At 42.6% G+C, this 17,426-nt stretch overlaps 2 protein-coding genes across 2 annotated transcripts; both read right to left on the reverse strand.

The window, feature by feature from the left end:
* Positions 1-416: 416 nt before the first annotated feature.
* Positions 417-2,846, reverse strand: tmem275a (transmembrane protein 275a). Its single transcript, XM_053487108.1, has 2 exons — positions 2,622-2,846; positions 417-2,199 (listed from the first exon to the last, which is right to left on the reverse strand). Exon 2 carries the CDS (start codon positions 2,108-2,110, stop codon positions 1,490-1,492), a length of 621 nt encoding a protein of 206 aa, XP_053343083.1. The 5' UTR covers positions 2,111-2,199; positions 2,622-2,846; the 3' UTR covers positions 417-1,489.
* A 564-nt stretch (positions 2,847-3,410) lies between these two features.
* kncn (kinocilin) lies at positions 3,411-16,371 on the reverse strand. Its single transcript, XM_053487146.1, has 5 exons — positions 16,224-16,371; positions 14,336-14,404; positions 13,663-13,734; positions 10,326-10,416; positions 3,411-3,945 (listed from the first exon to the last, which is right to left on the reverse strand). Exons 1-5 carry the CDS (start codon positions 16,369-16,371, stop codon positions 3,876-3,878), a joined length of 450 nt encoding a protein of 149 aa, XP_053343121.1. The 3' UTR covers positions 3,411-3,875.
* Between the last annotated feature and the right edge of the window lie 1,055 nt (positions 16,372-17,426).

Below are 17,426 nucleotides of genomic sequence, written 5' to 3' on the forward strand. Positions count from 1 at the left end.
TTGATTAGGGAATAAATTTGCTGGCTGTATTTGGAAGCGTCTGTATAATCAGGACCAGAAGGGAACGGGGTGTTTAACATTTCGTTAGCATGTTGATGTTTCATGTGTCCTGGAGGGCGTGGTTTTAAAGCGTATGAGCCAGGTGCTCTCGCACAACCAGAAAGAAATGTGTCTCTTTTACTTACTGAACCTTTTTTCTTCAATGTATTTCTGAGTTTTACATATAACCCCCTCTGTGCCTCTGCCCCTCTGCCCACCTGTGCCTCTGCCCACCTGTGCCTCTGCCCCCCTGTGCCTCTGCCCACCTGCCCCGCTCCCCCACTCGCCCCAACCTGTCAGCATAACTGACTTTCATTTACTGATAACACTACTAACACTACAACTTTATGATAGTCATCTGAATTGGACCTTTTTTTTTTAATAATCGCATTTGCAATACTTAAAAAGCTTAATGAGTTTGACCCCGCCCCCATTACAAAATGGCAGTGCATCAGTGTGACACTATACAACACTTTTTTTTTTTTAAATAGAAATGCGAGAACAAAATTTGTCCCTGGAAAGTGAGAAGGTCCGTATTTGCTTTCAGTCTGTGTAACATCACATCACATCACACTCCATATTTCTCTGCTTCGTCTGCAAAGACATCTTGGCGCGACAGCAGATTCTGTCTCTTTGTTAGCGCCATAACTGTGAATAATCTGAGTAACAGTGGCAGAGTGCGAAAGTGTGAAACACAAGACACAGTGATTCACACACATCCATCCATTTGGAGTTTGGAGTCTCAAAAGCCCTTAATACGTTTCTCTATAGAGCATCGGCTTCCCAAAAAGCAGGACCTTTTTCAAAAGGTGCTAACTCGTCTCCGCTAATGCAGCACGGTCGTCCAACTCCGAGGTGAGATCAGGACATAAAGTGGATCCCACCACGTTTCTGCTTCTTGAAAGTAGTCAATGTCAAGCTACACTGATTAGCAAGAGAGTCTGGAGAAGGTATATTTAAGCTAGAACTTACTTTGGCATTAGCTTCCAAAGAGGGACCGCTTAATACAATCATGATGAACAGCATTCTATTTACATCTCAGTGGACGTCCATGGAGTCTCTAGATGGAATCCGACGGCAGAAGCTGGCTTGTCTGTTTAGCATAGCTGGATCTGAGCCTTCTTCCATTTCAAGGAGTCAAAATTCTCTCGATGCTCTTAGAAACCTTCTTGCCACGGTTGATTGATTCCTCTGACAGCAAGAAAGCGCCAAAAAAAGTGCTACTGCTACTGCCTTCTCAAAACGTTTTATTTACATATCGAAAAATATTTGCGGATTCTTCTGGGTGCCGCTGAAAAATAAAGTAAATTTAACAACTTTCCCAAGCAGTGTCAAGTTTGTTATTCCTCCAGCTCTTATGATGAAACATCTACATTAACGGCACCCAAGTTCCATTTTGCCACTCCTAAATCATTTTTATTTACATTTCAGAATGGATGTAGAGTCTCCCCTAAGTGGCATTGGACGGCAGCGTGAGCCTGACCGTTTCTCCACTTCCTGTAGTGGTAGAAAAAGCTGCTGAGACAGAATTGGGCCCGTTAGCATCCATAGTGAAGAGCGAGTAGTCCGGAGGAGGTGCGTTAGCATTAGCATTAATGTTAGCGCTTGCGTTCACGTTAGCATCCCGTTCAGATTCCGAGCTGTGAGACAAACTGGGCGAGTTGGTGGGACTGAGCTGGACTGCAGTCGTGTCCTGAATGGTGTGCTCGCTCGTTTCAATCTCGAACGCTGCCCCGTGGTGCCGCATGAAGCCCACGTTGCCTGATTTGGCCCGACGTGAGCTGTGTGGAGGAGGCATGCGGCTGCACACGCAACAGGCGGCGAAGAACGTGAAGGCAACCAGCAGAAGGGCGGGTCCGATGATAATAGGCGGGTTACCAGAGGGCATTAGCGTGGTAAAGGCGAAGGCGCCCACCAGAGTGATGTTAATACCTGCTAGCATGATGCACAGGCCACACGCGCAGCATAGCGCCGGCGACGGGAGGCCCTGAGGACGGGATTTGCGTTTACGATGGACTTGAGGCTCCTTTTTGGGCACAGAGGTGCCCGGGTTTCTCTCAGCACACACCATTTCTGTATCGTGGGGATCGTTATGTAATCTCAGACGTTGTCTCTCGTTAGTGTTCCATCGTTAGTGGTCGGTGACTTCCTTCAGGCAACCTGTAATCAAATGATAGAAAGATTACAGTGACGAATCAGAAGGGTGCAGATGAGGCATCCGTCTCTCTCTCTCTCCTGGACTTAACACTCTTGTGAACTGTAATGGCGTGACAAATTGTAAAAATTATAGCTCTTGAGAGATCACAGGCAGGATTTTTAAAGCAAGGTCACAGCTTAGTCATGACAACTGCTGCAATGTCATCAGAAACTCGAGAAACACAAACACAATCAAACGCTCATTTTAATCTCATTTCACTGCTATACTCATTTTCTTTTGCTTTTTTTTTAAATCTTGAAATGCTGGTTACAGCAAGTCAGATTTACGCACAATTCATAACTCGAAAACTCGAAATTTAGTAAATTACATGAATAATTTCTGTTCTGGACTTTGTTTAGAATTAAGATCAGGATCATTAACTCACCTGTAAGAAGGAAGGAATTCCGGTCATATCCTTGTGTTAAAATCTTTTTTTTTTTTTCAATTACATCTCCATCAGAATTCTTTAAAACGTGTATGTTAATCCATCACCCAGTGGATACTAAATAATCATCGCAGGTTTTACCATTTCAGCTCACTGAAGGTATTTAATTTCCCCCCCCCAAGAAAAGCCATAAAATGTCAATAAGGTGTAGTAAATCCATCATCCTGTGGGCTGAAAGCTCAAAAAAAATAATAAATCAGAAGCGCGGTCAGGTAGAACCAGAGGGAGGGAAGCTCTGGAGATGTGTCTCGGCTCTCGGGCACGTTCCTCTGCTCTGTGTCTCTCTGCTGCATTTGCTTTTCTCTGTGAGAAGATCACACAGAGGCAGCCAGGGTTGCCAGATTGGACTGATCAAGGTTGCCAGATTGGACATGAGCCAGGTTGGAAGACATAAATCATTACCAGATTGAGATCAAACAACACCAGGTGGATGATCCAAAAACATCTGGACGATTAGGATCGTGGACTAACGCTCGACGAAATGTCGATTAGTGTCGATATTTAAAATGTTACAACCAATTACAATCAACCTGGGGAATGTTTAATGAAAAAAGTGAGGTTGTTGGTTTCTTATCTTCTCATCATTCTCTCATACACACACACACACACACACACACACACATTCTCAGAGGTGAAGCATGACACAGACACATGTTGTTGTATTTGTTTTGTTTGTCTGTAATGTTTCATGATCCAGAAACATTTAAAATAACAAGTGATCCTCTTTTAAGTCATGCAGATTTTCCTCACGTGCAAGAATTAAGCATTTTGTTTTAAACTTTTATTTAAACACATTTAAAAGCCATTAAAGTCTTCAATCATTTTGTTCTGTCCAGATCAAAATGATTCGTTTTAAAACTTTCATCAAGATTGGGCATATCGATCATGACTGAAATGTAAATGAGATGTATTTGTGATTTTTTATTTTTTTTAAATAAAGGTTGCATTTGCATTTTATCTGCAGTCTAAGAGACGACCTGGGGCGATGAAACACAACATGAGGGATGAAACATCTCATAGCCAAGATTTCCTAATGTTTAACCTAGTAACATATTGTACAGTGCAAAGCTCATTGTATGAACTAATAAAAAACATGGTTTTGACCTCAGGTATTAATTATAGGCCTGAATTAAATTAATATTATACTAAAAACTCTTTGTTATTTTAACAGTCAATGTGCTCAGCTTCAGATGTTTATGGAAGGTCCACGTCTGAGAGTTTGGTTTTACGCCTGCCCAAAATATCCGGGACATCTGTGGAGGGTCTGGGGGGAAGAAGAGAAAATACATGATGAGTTGTATTCAGGTTTGAGAAATAGACACATTTAAAACAACATTTTAATACCTAACAAAAATACAGAACTATACAGACTGGGACTAGCTTTGAGACAGAACCTAAAAGCCTGGAATAACCAAAAGTCAGAGCCATAAAGATTCGGACTAAAAGCGAGTCTGATCCAAAAACTTCAGTACTAACTGATAGTTGTAGCGCTAAAAACTGGGACTAACCAAAGGACAGATCCCTGAAACTGGGATTAAAGAAGAGTCTAAGCCATACATACTGGGACTAACCAAGAGTCTGAGCCATACATACTGGGACTAACCAACAGTCTGAGCCATAAATACTGGGACTAACCAACAGTCTGAGCCATCAATACTGGGACTAGCCAAGAATCTGAGCCATACATACTGGGACTAACCAACAGTCTGAGCCATACATACTGGGACTAACCAAGAGTCTGAGCCATACATACTGGGACTAACCAACAGTCTGAGCCATAAATACTGGGACTAACCAACAGTCTGAGCCATAAATACTGGGACTAACCAACAGTCTGAGCCATACATACTGGGACTAACCAACAGTCTGAGCCATCAATACTGGGACTAGCCAAGAATCTGAGCCATACATACTGGGACTAACCAACAGTCTGAGCCATACATACTGGGACTAACCAAGAGTCTGAGCCATACATACTGGGACTAACCAACAGTCTGAGCCATAAATACTGGGACTAACCAACAGTCTGAGCCATAAATACTGGGACTAACCAACAGTCTGAGCCATCAATACTGGGACTAGCCAAGAATCTGAGCCATACATACTGGGACTAACCAACAGTCTGAGCCATACATACTGGGACTAACCAAGAGTCTGAGCCATACATACTGGGACTAACCAACAGTCTGAGCCATAAATACTGGGACTAACCAACAGTCTGAGCCATACATACTGGGACTAACCAACAGTCTGAGCCATCAATACTGGGACTAGCCAAGAATCTGAGCCATACATACTGGGACTAACCAAGGGTCAGAGCCATAAATACTGGGACTAACCAAGAGTCAGAGCCATCAATACTGGGATTAGCCAAGAATCTGAGCCATACATACTGGGACTAACCAACCGTCTGAGCCATAAATACTGGGACTAACCAAACAGTCTGAGCCATACATACTGGGACTAACCAAGAGTCTAAGCTATAAATACTGGGACTAGCCAACAGTCTGAGCCATACATACTGGGACTAACCAACAGTCTGAGCCATACATACTGGGACTAGCCAACAGTCTGAGCCATACATACTGGGACTTACCAACCGTCTGAGCCATACATACTGGGACTAGCCAAGAGTCTGAGCCATAAATACTGGGACTAGTCAAGAGTCTGAGCCATACATACTGGGACTAGCCAAGAGTCAGAGCCATAAATACTGGGACTAGCCAAGAGTTAGAGCCATAAATACTGGGACTAACCAAGAGTCTGAGCCATACATACTGGGACTAACCAACAGTCTGAGCCATAAATACTGGGACTAACCAACAGTCTGAGCCATAAATACTGGGACTAACCAACAGTCTGAGCCATACATACTGGGACTAACCAACAGTCTGAGCCATCAATACTGGGACTAGCCAAGAATCTGAGCCATACATACTGGGACTAACCAACAGTCTGAGCCATACATACTGGGACTAACCAAGAGTCTGAGCCATACATACTGGGACTAACCAACAGTCTGAGCCATAAATACTGGGACTAACCAACAGTCTGAGCCATAAATACTGGGACTAACCAACAGTCTGAGCCATCAATACTGGGACTAGCCAAGAATCTGAGCCATACATACTGGGACTAACCAACAGTCTGAGCCATACATACTGGGACTAACCAAGAGTCTGAGCCATACATACTGGGACTAACCAACAGTCTGAGCCATAAATACTGGGACTAACCAACAGTCTGAGCCATACATACTGGGACTAACCAACAGTCTGAGCCATCAATACTGGGACTAGCCAAGAATCTGAGCCATACATACTGGGACTAACCAAGGGTCAGAGCCATAAATACTGGGACTAACCAAGAGTCAGAGCCATCAATACTGGGATTAGCCAAGAATCTGAGCCATACATACTGGGACTAACCAAATAGTCTGAGCCATAAATACTGGGACTAACCAAACAGTCTGAGCCATACATACTGGGACTAACCAAGAGTCTAAGCTATAAATACTGGGACTAGCCAACAGTCTGAGCCATACATACTGGGACTAACCAACAGTCTGAGCCATACATACTGGGACTAACCAACAGTCTGAGCCATACATACTGGGACTTACCAACCGTCTGAGCCATACATACTGGGACTAGCCAAGAGTCTGAGCCATAAATACTGGGACTAGTCAAGAGTCTGAGCCATACATACTGGGACTAGCCAAGAGTCAGAGCCATAAATACTGGGACTAGCCAAGAGTTAGAGCTATAAATACTGGGACTAACCAAGAGTTTGAGCCATAAATACTGGGACTAACCAATAAGGCCGGTTTGCAAGTCCTAAAGACCCGTACTATCTGAGAGTCCCAAAGACCATTACTAAGCAAAACCAAAGAGTCAAAAACCAAATAGTGATACAAATCAATAAGGCATTTCAAGGCTTCTGTCAGTCCTACTGAAGGAGTTTAAGCTAGTCAGTTTAAGGAAAGTGACCATTGATTTTGTGGCAATCAACTGAATGAACGAAATCTGCTGACATGAAGACAAATGAGTGTAACCATCTTGCCCGGAGTTCACTGAGGTAAACTCCAAAATTCGTGCACCAAACTGGGAGGTTATGAGTTTGCCTATTTCTCCTCTTCATCTGTGGAAAAAAATCTATCCCCTCTCGGGTAGTTTGATTTCTGTGTGCTTGGTCAGATGGTTGGAGAAAATGCCAGACAGAGCTAACGGGGGTCAGTGTGTAGCAAGGGTTTGCTAAAAGCATGTAGTAGAGGATGCTATCCAGGAGATCATCAACTGTTCCCTTTGGCAGAGTTTTCACTGGCAAAGCCTATGATTGAATCAGGAAGAACTCTTTGAAGTATGGCCAGTCATTCTACATTTATACATGGCCAGTCATTCTACATTTGTTGTCAGTGCTTGGAAAATAAGTTTGACCATGTCTTATCATTATGGGCCCTTATATTATCACCAATTTTTGTTCCCAAGGCAACCTGGACTCCACCAGGGCTTCCCTTTGTCTGTAATTCCATTCACAATTTTCATAGACAGAATTTCTAGGCACAGACAAGACAAAGGGCATCCCATCTTGGATTGCATCTTTGTAGTTTTGGTATAATATGGTCCTGTTGGCTTCAAAGTGTAATGAACTTCTACCTGTTTTTCAGACAGAGAATAGATGTTGGTTGACCCCATTTCGTTTGGGAATGAGTCACTGCCTCAAGTAGAGGAGATTCTCAGTATTTGGTTCATTACTGAGCGTAGAGAGGAACGAGAGATTCACAGACAGATTGGTGAAGAGTCAGGAGGCATACAGACATTGTACCAGTCTGTCTTGGTAAAAAGAGAGCACTGAGCTGAAAGGGTATTAATCTATTGGTTGATCTACGTCTTTTCACTCACCTCACAAGCTCTGGGTAGTGACTGAAGGAATGATGTCGCAAATAAAGTACAAGTAGCAGAAATGGGCTGGATCTGGCGTTAAAGCTCAGGGTCAGGAGCTAAGACATTCAGGAGGAATTTAAAGTAGAGTTTCTGCTTCCCACTGATGTGGTTAGGGAATGTCCACTGGGAAGAAGATCCTGGGGGGAAGACTAAGGACAAAGTGAAAAGAATATCTCTTGTCTGGCCTCCACATGGAAGAGCTAAAGGATGTGGCTTGGAGGAAAGAGGTCTGGGCATCTCTGTATATACTGTATATGCAGTCTCCATGATCATAGAGCTAGATGGATGGATGGATGGATGGATGGATACATTCAGAACATGTCTGTTGTAAAATTCCTGCAAACCACATGGGTTGTTTCTTTCATAAAGGTCCAACAAATAAAATATTTGTTCTGGTTTACCCTTGACACAAGCGTAAAGATAAGCGCCAAACACTGACCGTGTCCTCTGTGCGAGCATACTGCACTCTTTTCAGCAGCAAAGATGCTGAGGATGTGGTTGTCATGGTGACATACACCACTGCTCTCCGTGATAGTGTCATTTATGCTGCTTGAAAAGCAAGATAGGAGGTTATACATATATACACACACACACACACACACACAGGCGTACATATATGTACCGTTTGTAGTTAAACATATGCTATCTCTCGCTCTCTTTATCTCTCTTGTGTAAGAGTAGTGTGAGGTGTCCAGGTTAGTGCAGTGTCCTAGATTCACTCGCTCGTCTGATGGTCAGGTTCATTTAACTCAGCCTTTTCACCACCTTTGGGTTTTCTAAACTATAAACTCCATGAATTTTAAGATTTAAGGTGTGTTTTATATTGTACTGTACTATGTAATTTAATAGTACTACTTTACATTACGTATTATACTAACTAATGTCTTACTGTGTTAGTGAAATCGTCATAGTCATTTAGTGAAGCTTTATTATCCTAGAAAATTGACTAAGAGACACCGAACATGTCTCGTTTATTGTGATTGATGGCAACACAGGCCACGCCCCCTTTTAAAATAAATTTTTCAGGTATACACAGATCATACTGAGGAATAAACAGTGAGGATATTTTTCCTGAACTCCTTATGAACTCTCATCCAACATGTTACACTAAATGACGCGATATGCACTGATGAACGCCCACAGACTACAGAACAAGAAAAAAATATGAGTTTAATACAAAACAGCCATCAAAGCCTTAGTTATGATGGTGCCGTTCTCTAGCGAGACACACACTCACAACTGCGTGCTGCTGGAAATCAGAATCTAATTAGAAGCAGGCTCCGGAGACGCGGCCATATCGAGAGAGAGAGAGAGAGAGAGAGAGAGAGGAGGAAAATCACCAGAGAGAAAATGTAATGCACGAGTGTGTGTGTGTGTGTGTGTGACAATTCCTGAGAAAGGTAACAATCTGACAACCTTTTACAATTCAAACCAATCCAGATGATCTACTAAAGCGTCATCAGTACAATCTAAACTACACCTCTGCTCTCACTTACACCACGTGTTTAAACATCATGTTTCCATCACCAGTAATCAATCTCCTACAGCTGTAAAATGCACTTACTCTGATCTTCACGTTGGAACGTGGCTGCCGTCTGACCAATCAGATTTCTGTATGCGTTTTGATTATTTTAAAGTGAAGTTGATTATTTTGCTATAAACCCATAATAAAAAAGCCTGTGGAACCAGTGCAGTGAGCATCGCATCGTGTCATGCTGTCGTCCCTCTCCTTTGCACATTTGCACGTGCACTTTATATTGTTTATTGCTGTCTTTCGTATTGTACTCAGATAATTTTTGGTTAATTTATAGTGTTAATCTGGTTTGTCTCAGGTAATTAGGTGTCTTAGTTAGCTGGTTAGTTTAGTTAATTTATGTTATTAATTCATGCTGCATGCAACCCCTGGGTCCTGGAGGAACGTTGTTTCGTGTCACTGTGACTGGTCCGGGTTCGATTCCCGGCCAGGTTCGATTCCCGTCTCTGTGTGCATGGAGTGTGCATGTTCTCCCCGTGCTTGGTGGGTTTCCTCCGGGTACTCCGGTTTTCTCCCACAGTCCAAAGACATGCAGGTTAGGTTAATTGGTGTTCCCAAATTGCCCGTAATGTGTGTGTGTGCTCTGCGATGCAATGGCACCCTGTCCAGGGTGTACCCCTGCCTCGTGCCCTAAGTCTCCTGGGATAGGCTCCAGGTCCCTGCGACTCTGAATACAGGATAAAGCGGTATAGATGATGAGTGAGTGAGACACCACAAGCCTAAAGTTTGGGCTGGGCTTCACCTCTCCAGCGGCGCTACTGCAGACTCCTTCTATAAACATAACACATAGATCTCCTTACAGAAAACTTCATGAAGGAGCTGTTACTATAGAAACCATAACGTATCAGAGCGAGCGCGTTAATATAAACCCACTGTGTTGTCAGAGCCGGTTTATGTTATATTGGTTAGACTTAATCTGACGAATCATAGAGCAGAACTGTGGTGTGGTGTAGGTTTAACACACACACACACACACACACACATGGACAGGATGCCTGGAGAAGACTTCAGGAATAAACAACCTGTTATTGTGTAGTGCTTTCACATTTTCTGCTCATCCACTCCAGTGCACACACACACACACACATACACACACACACACATATGCTCCAGGAGGGGTGAAGGTCAAAGCGGCTCGACCTCCGTCCTAATTTACAGATTTCTCACCCGTCGTCCTGCGAGCCCTCGGCTGCAGCAGCTCCCGCCTCTGCGAACGTCCCCATGCGGCTCTTGGAGCGCTCCAGCTGCCCGAGCGTCTCTAAGACAAACCACAAACAGTGAGATGTTTAGCGCCGCTCATCACACCCCCCCGCTTTCTACTTCCCTTTGGCCTATTTCCATGATGGAGTGTGTGTGACAGCATGGCTACTTTCACACTCTGCAGGAATAAATATTGTGTGTGTGTGTGTGTGTGTGTGTGGTCTGGGAGAAAAAATATATCCACTCTTGTTCCATTCAAACACAATTGTCTCACTCGCGCTATTCAGTTGCGTAATAATCGAAATTAATTTGTAGTGATTGATGAACGGAATTTTCAAGAAACAGTTTCATATTTTATATTTTTATATGGATTTTTTTTTAATCCTGGCTTTTTAAAATGTATTTATTTATTTATTCATTTTTTCTATTTTTTTAATTGTATTTATATCTGTTTATATTGTATTTTATTTCTCTCTGTTTTTTTTTCTTTTATTATATTGTATTTGTATTTTTTAAATATGCAGACACTGGAGAAATAATTATATTATTCAATATTCACTCTGCAATTAGCAGAAATAAAATACTTCTTTATTCACAGCATCAATAATAGATATCCATCTATCTATCTTTCTGTCTATCTATCCATCCTTCCTTTAAGTGCTTTAACTCCTGATGCATATTTCCATTGAACCATTTATTAAGTGTTCTAATTATTCATTCTTCCATCAGTCCATCCACACATATAGATATTCCCATGTACTATAATCAATCCATCCATCCATCCATCCATCCATCTATCTATCTACACTATTATCTGCTCTAACTCTTCATCACCCATTAATCCATCTGAACATCTATTCACTATCCATTCATCCATTCATCAGTGCTGTACCTCCTCATCCATGTCCCTGGCTTGTCGTCTACCTGTTTATTATCCACCCATTCAGCAATCTTTCCAGCTCAGCTATCCATTAACACAGGACCTCGGGTCAGAATCTGACCGGTATGATGTGGAAATGAATCAGCGTGGGTCGTTAGAAAAGCAGACACAGTGGATGATGGAGAGAGAGAGAGAGAGAGAGAGAGATCATACTGTGTGAGATGCATTCCCATGACGCTGGAGTTGATTAAATGATTCACTCTTTCATTAGCTGCTTATTTGACACTTCACGGGGTTTCTGCGACATCACTCCCACCGAGCCCTTCATCATCTTTCTTTAATGCAATCCTCTGCTTAAAGAGGCGCTTACAGAACTGTGGGGTGGTGAGAAATGAGGACAGGAACGCTGCTGCTCATTTACTCATTTAAATTCATTTCTTCTTCAAAAATATCCGCACTTCCACGAAAGAAAATGCACATGTATGTGTTTCGGTGCCTTAGTGACTAGTGCTGTGGACTCGCCCCTCCAGGGTCGGGGGGGTGAAGCTGGCTCGAGTCTTCCTGTGCCGGGGTGTTTCCTCTGTGTCCCCCAGTTTCTTCCCAAAGTCCAAAGACATGCGCTGTAGGCTGATTTGGCTTTCCAATTCGACTATAGTGTATGATTTGATGGGTGTGTGTGTGTGTGTGTGTGTGTGTGTGTCAAGAGAATTCTTGATTCTGATTGATTTGGACTTTTTAGAATAACAATTTAGACACTACTTCCATCCATAATTAAAATTTACATACATTTATAATTATTATATTTTCTATAGTAACTGCATCTTCACAAGCAATCAGCTGTAACTTTATCTTTCATGGAAAGACGAATTTACTTTTTGTGTTTCTTTGATAACATTTTTTTTTCCTAAAGTAAGTGTCTAGCTGTTGACATCATCATCATCATCATCATCATCATCAGAACAGTGTATAAACTCCAAACTGCACAAAATGAGAACATAAAGGTTGCAGTATGAATCTCACAGGGTTACACTGCACGGTCGCTATGAAAACTACCCTAATTTGCAGCTTTTTGTAAAAAACACTGTCTGCTCTCGTGGTAATTTACAAACCAGAATTTGTTACTTAAGTTACCAAAGTAACCAGCATGATTATGTTTAAAAAAAATAGTTTCCTGTTTATGTTTTTTTTTTTTTGTTTAAAAACTGTATTTGTTCTGTTCATATTGAAAAATGTCCAATTTCCTCCGCTGAAGACTAGCGGGAAGCAGTGTGTGTGTGTGTGTGTGTGTGTGTGAGACGCAGCTGGATAGCTAGTTTATTGTACTACTTCCAAGGCTTTCATACAGTCATTATCCGTAATACACAGTCAGGGATCCATTATGTAGCTGCAGAAACCAGGCATAGACAGGATAATACAACTATACAAGTAAAGAAGTAGAAATGAGAAAAGTATACGAACAAGGAGCGAAATCATAAAGCTCAGAACGCGAATGCTAAATACAGTGCAGAGGCTAGCAAAAGAGACAGGGATTGTGGAGAGAGGAAGCCTGTATAGCATTTCAGAAATAACGTCCCTACAACATTATAAAAACGTCTGGTGTGGATCTTTATTAGGACATTAAACACACACACACACACACACACACACACACACACAGTGTTCACGCTTAGACACAAACTAGCATTATGCAAACTAAAAACGCTTCACATGTTGTTTTTGCAAAATGGATTAAATCTGCTTGAAAAAAAAAGAACGATTCAACAACTGAAGTCTAAAACTTCTAATCACACCGTCTCCACGTCTGCTGTGCATGCGGCGTAAAACACCAGTAACTCTGGTCAGCATCACAGCAGTTCCAAAGTGTATCCTGGGAATACTGGGCGTGAGCTGGGATCGCATCCTGTATGGGATGTCAGTCCATCTCTCACTCACACAAATACAAAATGTCCCCTTAAAATCTCGTCTCTAGAAGAGACATACTGTACATTCGTATTCTACCCGAGGTACCGCTGTATACGTGACGCCATGCTAATCTGAAACAAACTACTCAATGTTTCTCTGGTTCATCTCACTCACTCACTCTCTAATCGTCTATACCGCCTTATCCTGTATTCAGGGTTGTTGGGGGCGGAGCCTATCCCAGGAGACTTCGGTCACGAGGCGGGGTACACCCTGGACAGGGTGCCAATACATCATAGGGCACACACACATACACTCTCATTCACAAACTAGGGGCAATGTGAGAACGCCAGTTAGCCTAATCTGCAGGTCTTTAGACTGTAGGAGGAAACCCACCAAGCATTCAAACTCCACACACACAGAAACAGGAATCAACCCTGGCCGGAAATCAAACCCGTTGAAAACAAAAAGTTGTGTAGATTATGAGTGTGTGAGATGTCTGTGTTTCTTGCTAAATGTACTTACCTTCTCTTCTGAGGGAGTCAGGGGGCTGTTCAGGGGCTGGAGTTGGAGCCACTGGATGCACTCGAAAGTTTCCTGCCAGTAAAATGAAAAACTTTAAAATGAAGTATGGGCATTTTGGTCTGTTTAAGGGGCTTTCCCCGGTTCATGTACGTTTTGCTAGAGCACACTTGATGGTTCTTGGTCACATGATACTTGTCAAGAAGTTGGATTTAGCAGATTAGCTCCGCCCCCCTCTATAGACCTATGTCATGGAGTCTGTCTGCGATGGTCCTGTCACTTCTGTAAGTGTCGTTATCTACCGAAAGCCTGTTCCCAAACTCACACTCACAGCCAGAAGAACACACATCTGACGGTCTGATCCCCTCTGAACCGTCCGTGACATTCTGTTCACGGCTAACGCTTAGCCACAAAGCTAACTAGAGTCTAACACAAGGCTGAGTCCCAAACCCCTCTCTAACCCCTGATCAAGGGATCCACACTAGCTTTCCATTTAACACTGTTTAGGTTTGAACCCTCAAAAAAGTTAGTTAGCTGTTAACTTGTTAACTCAAGATCGCACCAGTTCGAAATTAAAGTCAGGAGTGTTTGGAAAGCCCCCAGTCTGAAAGTAGGGATGGTGTGATCAGAAAGCAGGAATTTAACCATTCTGAGAAAATAAAAGCAGGAATCTCACCGATGTTGGGTAAAATATGATGGATGTTGAACCAGGCTTTGATGAACGGATACACCGAGATCAGGAGGCCTTTATAACGGAAAAACAAGACGAAAAAAATCATTTAATGTCATATTGCAGTGACGTGACCTCGGATTTTATAATTACTTTGACTGTGGACTTGTGGAACCATGTGTCTGTCTGTCTGTCTGTCTGTCTGTCTGATATGCTATGTGTCTGTCTGTACCTGTTTGTTTGTACGTACGTCTGTCTTTCTATCAGTCTAGCTGTATGTGTGCTGTCTGTCTCTCAGCCGGTTTGTCCACCTGTCTGTCAAACTGTTGGGATTCCGTACACGTCTGTCTCCTTGTCTCTGTCTGCCTAGCTGTGTATGTGTCTTTGTGCTTTCTGTTTGTCTGTCTGTCAATCTACAGTGTGTTTGTCTGTATCTGTCTGCTGCCTCTCTCTCTCTGTCTGTCTCGCTCTGTCTTTCAGAGCTATTGTACATCTATCTTCCTGTCTCAGGCTGTTTGTCTGTTAAACTATGTCTGGGTCTACTTCAGGTAATATCTGTCTTGTATCTGTCTTGTATATATATTTTTACTTTTAGATTTATGAATTAAATTAATTATTTTATCTTCCTTTACATTTTTATCATATAATTAACTGGAAACTGTTTATAGGGATAGATGGTGTATTTGTCACAAACTGCGTCGATACCATACGTGTTTACAGAGGGCAGGATTCGATCAATTTCAAGGTCGGTGCCTGAAAGCCTCGGGGTTGAGAGGACGCCGGGGACAAATTACCCATAATGCACTCATAACAGCTCTCAAGTACAGGGCCGTGAATAATCATTTATTCTGTGTCGTGCTTCTCGTTTGGTGTTCATAACGCTTTTGTTTTCTCTACTTCCCCTCATCACTGTTTACACCGGACTCTTATCGACACTTTCACTGTCTTTCATCTGTTTCTTTAATTATCTGCTTGTTTACTTCCACGTTTCGGGTTTATGGTTTTGTTTTGCTTGTTTTTTATGTTAATGTTTTTAAGTTTGCTGTGTGATATAAGAAGGGGGAGGGTCTAATTCCTCCTCTCCTCTTACTTTAGCTTCACACACACACACACATACTGCGCATAAACGGAAACACTTATCTGTCGGATTTATTTTTCCTTTTTTTAAAGGTAAAGTGCAAGTTAATTTGTTCTTACTTTATATTTTGCATTAATTATTTTATGTATTTATTTTTTGGGGCTGTGGAACAAATAATTAGAGTTTTAATTATTTCTTATTGGTAAATTTGAGTTTGATTTACGAGTGTTTTGAAATACGAGCCCGTTTCCGGAACTAATTATGCTCATAATCCAAGGTTCCGCTGTACTTGTTTTTTATTTTCTTTCATGGAGGTCAAACACACAAACCAGGTCAGTGTTTTGTTATTATTTTGCACGTGTCTTGTAAAACACACAAGTTTCCTCGTGATCGTATGAGACGTCTCGGGTTTCCTGATAGGCGTCGCGCGTGGGGTCAGAGTGCAGCGGCGTGATGAAGCTGCGTCGACCTGTTTCTCCTCTCAGTGATCGAAGGGTTCGAGTTACGACCGCTGGATCAGATGATCGCAGACTGAAAGGAAACGTGGCTCAGGTTCTCCTTGAGACTGCCGACTCTTTCGATCTGATCTGTTCTGATCCGAGTCCTGACAAAACGTCCCATTTTATATCCTCACGTAATAAACCGCACTGACGCTACAAATAAATCTCCTGAAGTCCACAGTGTGTACGTGTTTAACTCATTGTCTCTAACAAACACAATAATGATTATAATGAAGTGTTTTACAGAGATGATATTCAGGTGATGCTGAGCTCTGTGTGTGTGTGTGTGTGTGTGTGTGTGTGTGTATTTTCTCACCAAGTCCTCCTGCCCCGAGGAAGATCCCCCCCACGGCGTCCGCGTCACAGTCTTTGGACACGCCGATGATGATGCAGCCGGACACGATGCTGAGCAGCGCCGAGCCCACACGCAGCCCATGGTACTCCCCAATACTGACCGCGTTCATTCACAAACTCACAAACATGAACCACACATACAAACTAACAAACACACACACACACACACACACAAACCTGAGACTTTCAGAGATCTGTGAAGCAAAAACAGGAATGTGACTAACACACACTTGACTGAACACCCAAAACACATGCAAAAAAAATCCTGAAACACATTTAAACACACCGGAAACACACACAATCGCATCTAAACACACCAGAAACGCACATGAGACACACATGAGACACACATGAGACACACAAAGTTACACACACTAACCTGTAACAGTCCCACACACCTGTACACAAACACACACAGTAGTAACACTCTCACTCACCTGTAACCCTGCACACATACACCCATAAATTGACAACTGACATACAAAAACACACACACACACACACACACACACCTGTAACCTGTCGGGAGACAGAGCGTGTGATCAGGACCAAATTGTAAAGCCAGCAGATTGACTGTAACTCTCCCTGAAGTCCAGTGTGTGTGTGTGTGTGTGTGTGTGTGTGTGTGTGTGTGTGTTCCACTTTCTCCCACATTCTCATCCATGTTTAACGATCCTGCTCCGGTTTCCTGCATCACATTCCGGCTCCGACTTTAAACTAATTAGGACCTGATCGATGGAGACTAATCAGTATAACGAGGCCACTAATGAACATCTTTCTCATAGCGGTCGCTTTCAGTTCACTGCTGCAGAATAATAACACACACACACTACTGGAACACACACCACTGTAACACACACACGCTACTGGAACACACACCACTGTAACACACACACGCTACTGGAACACACACATACTACTGGAACACACACACTACTGTAACACACACACACACTACTGTAACACACACACTACTGCAACACACACTACTGTAACACACACACACTACTGAAACACACACTACTGGAACACACACACTACTGCAACACACACTACTGGAACACACACACACTACTGTAACACACACACGCTAATGGAACACACACACTACTGTAACACACACACACTACTGAAACACACACTACTGGAACACACACACTACTGC

This window comes from Clarias gariepinus, chromosome 25 (assembly GCF_024256425.1).
Source record: "Clarias gariepinus isolate MV-2021 ecotype Netherlands chromosome 25, CGAR_prim_01v2, whole genome shotgun sequence".
NCBI classification, from domain to species: Eukaryota; Metazoa; Chordata; class Actinopteri; order Siluriformes; family Clariidae; genus Clarias; species Clarias gariepinus.

Coding starts and splice junctions, on each gene's coding strand:
- kncn (XM_053487146.1), bottom strand. CDS start 16,371: ATGAACGCGGTCAGTATTGGGGAGTACCATGGGCTGCGTGTGGGCTCG. Junction 13,735..14,335: donor TCATATTTTACCCAACATCG/GTGAGATTCCTG, acceptor TTTTACTGGCAG/GAAACTTTCGAGTGCATCCA. Junction 10,417..13,662: donor TGACTCCCTCAGAAGAGAAG/GTAAGTACATTT, acceptor GGTTTGTCTTAG/AGACGCTCGGGCAGCTGGAG.
- tmem275a (XM_053487108.1), bottom strand. CDS start 2,110: ATGGTGTGTGCTGAGAGAAACCCGGGCACCTCTGTGCCCAAAAAGGAG.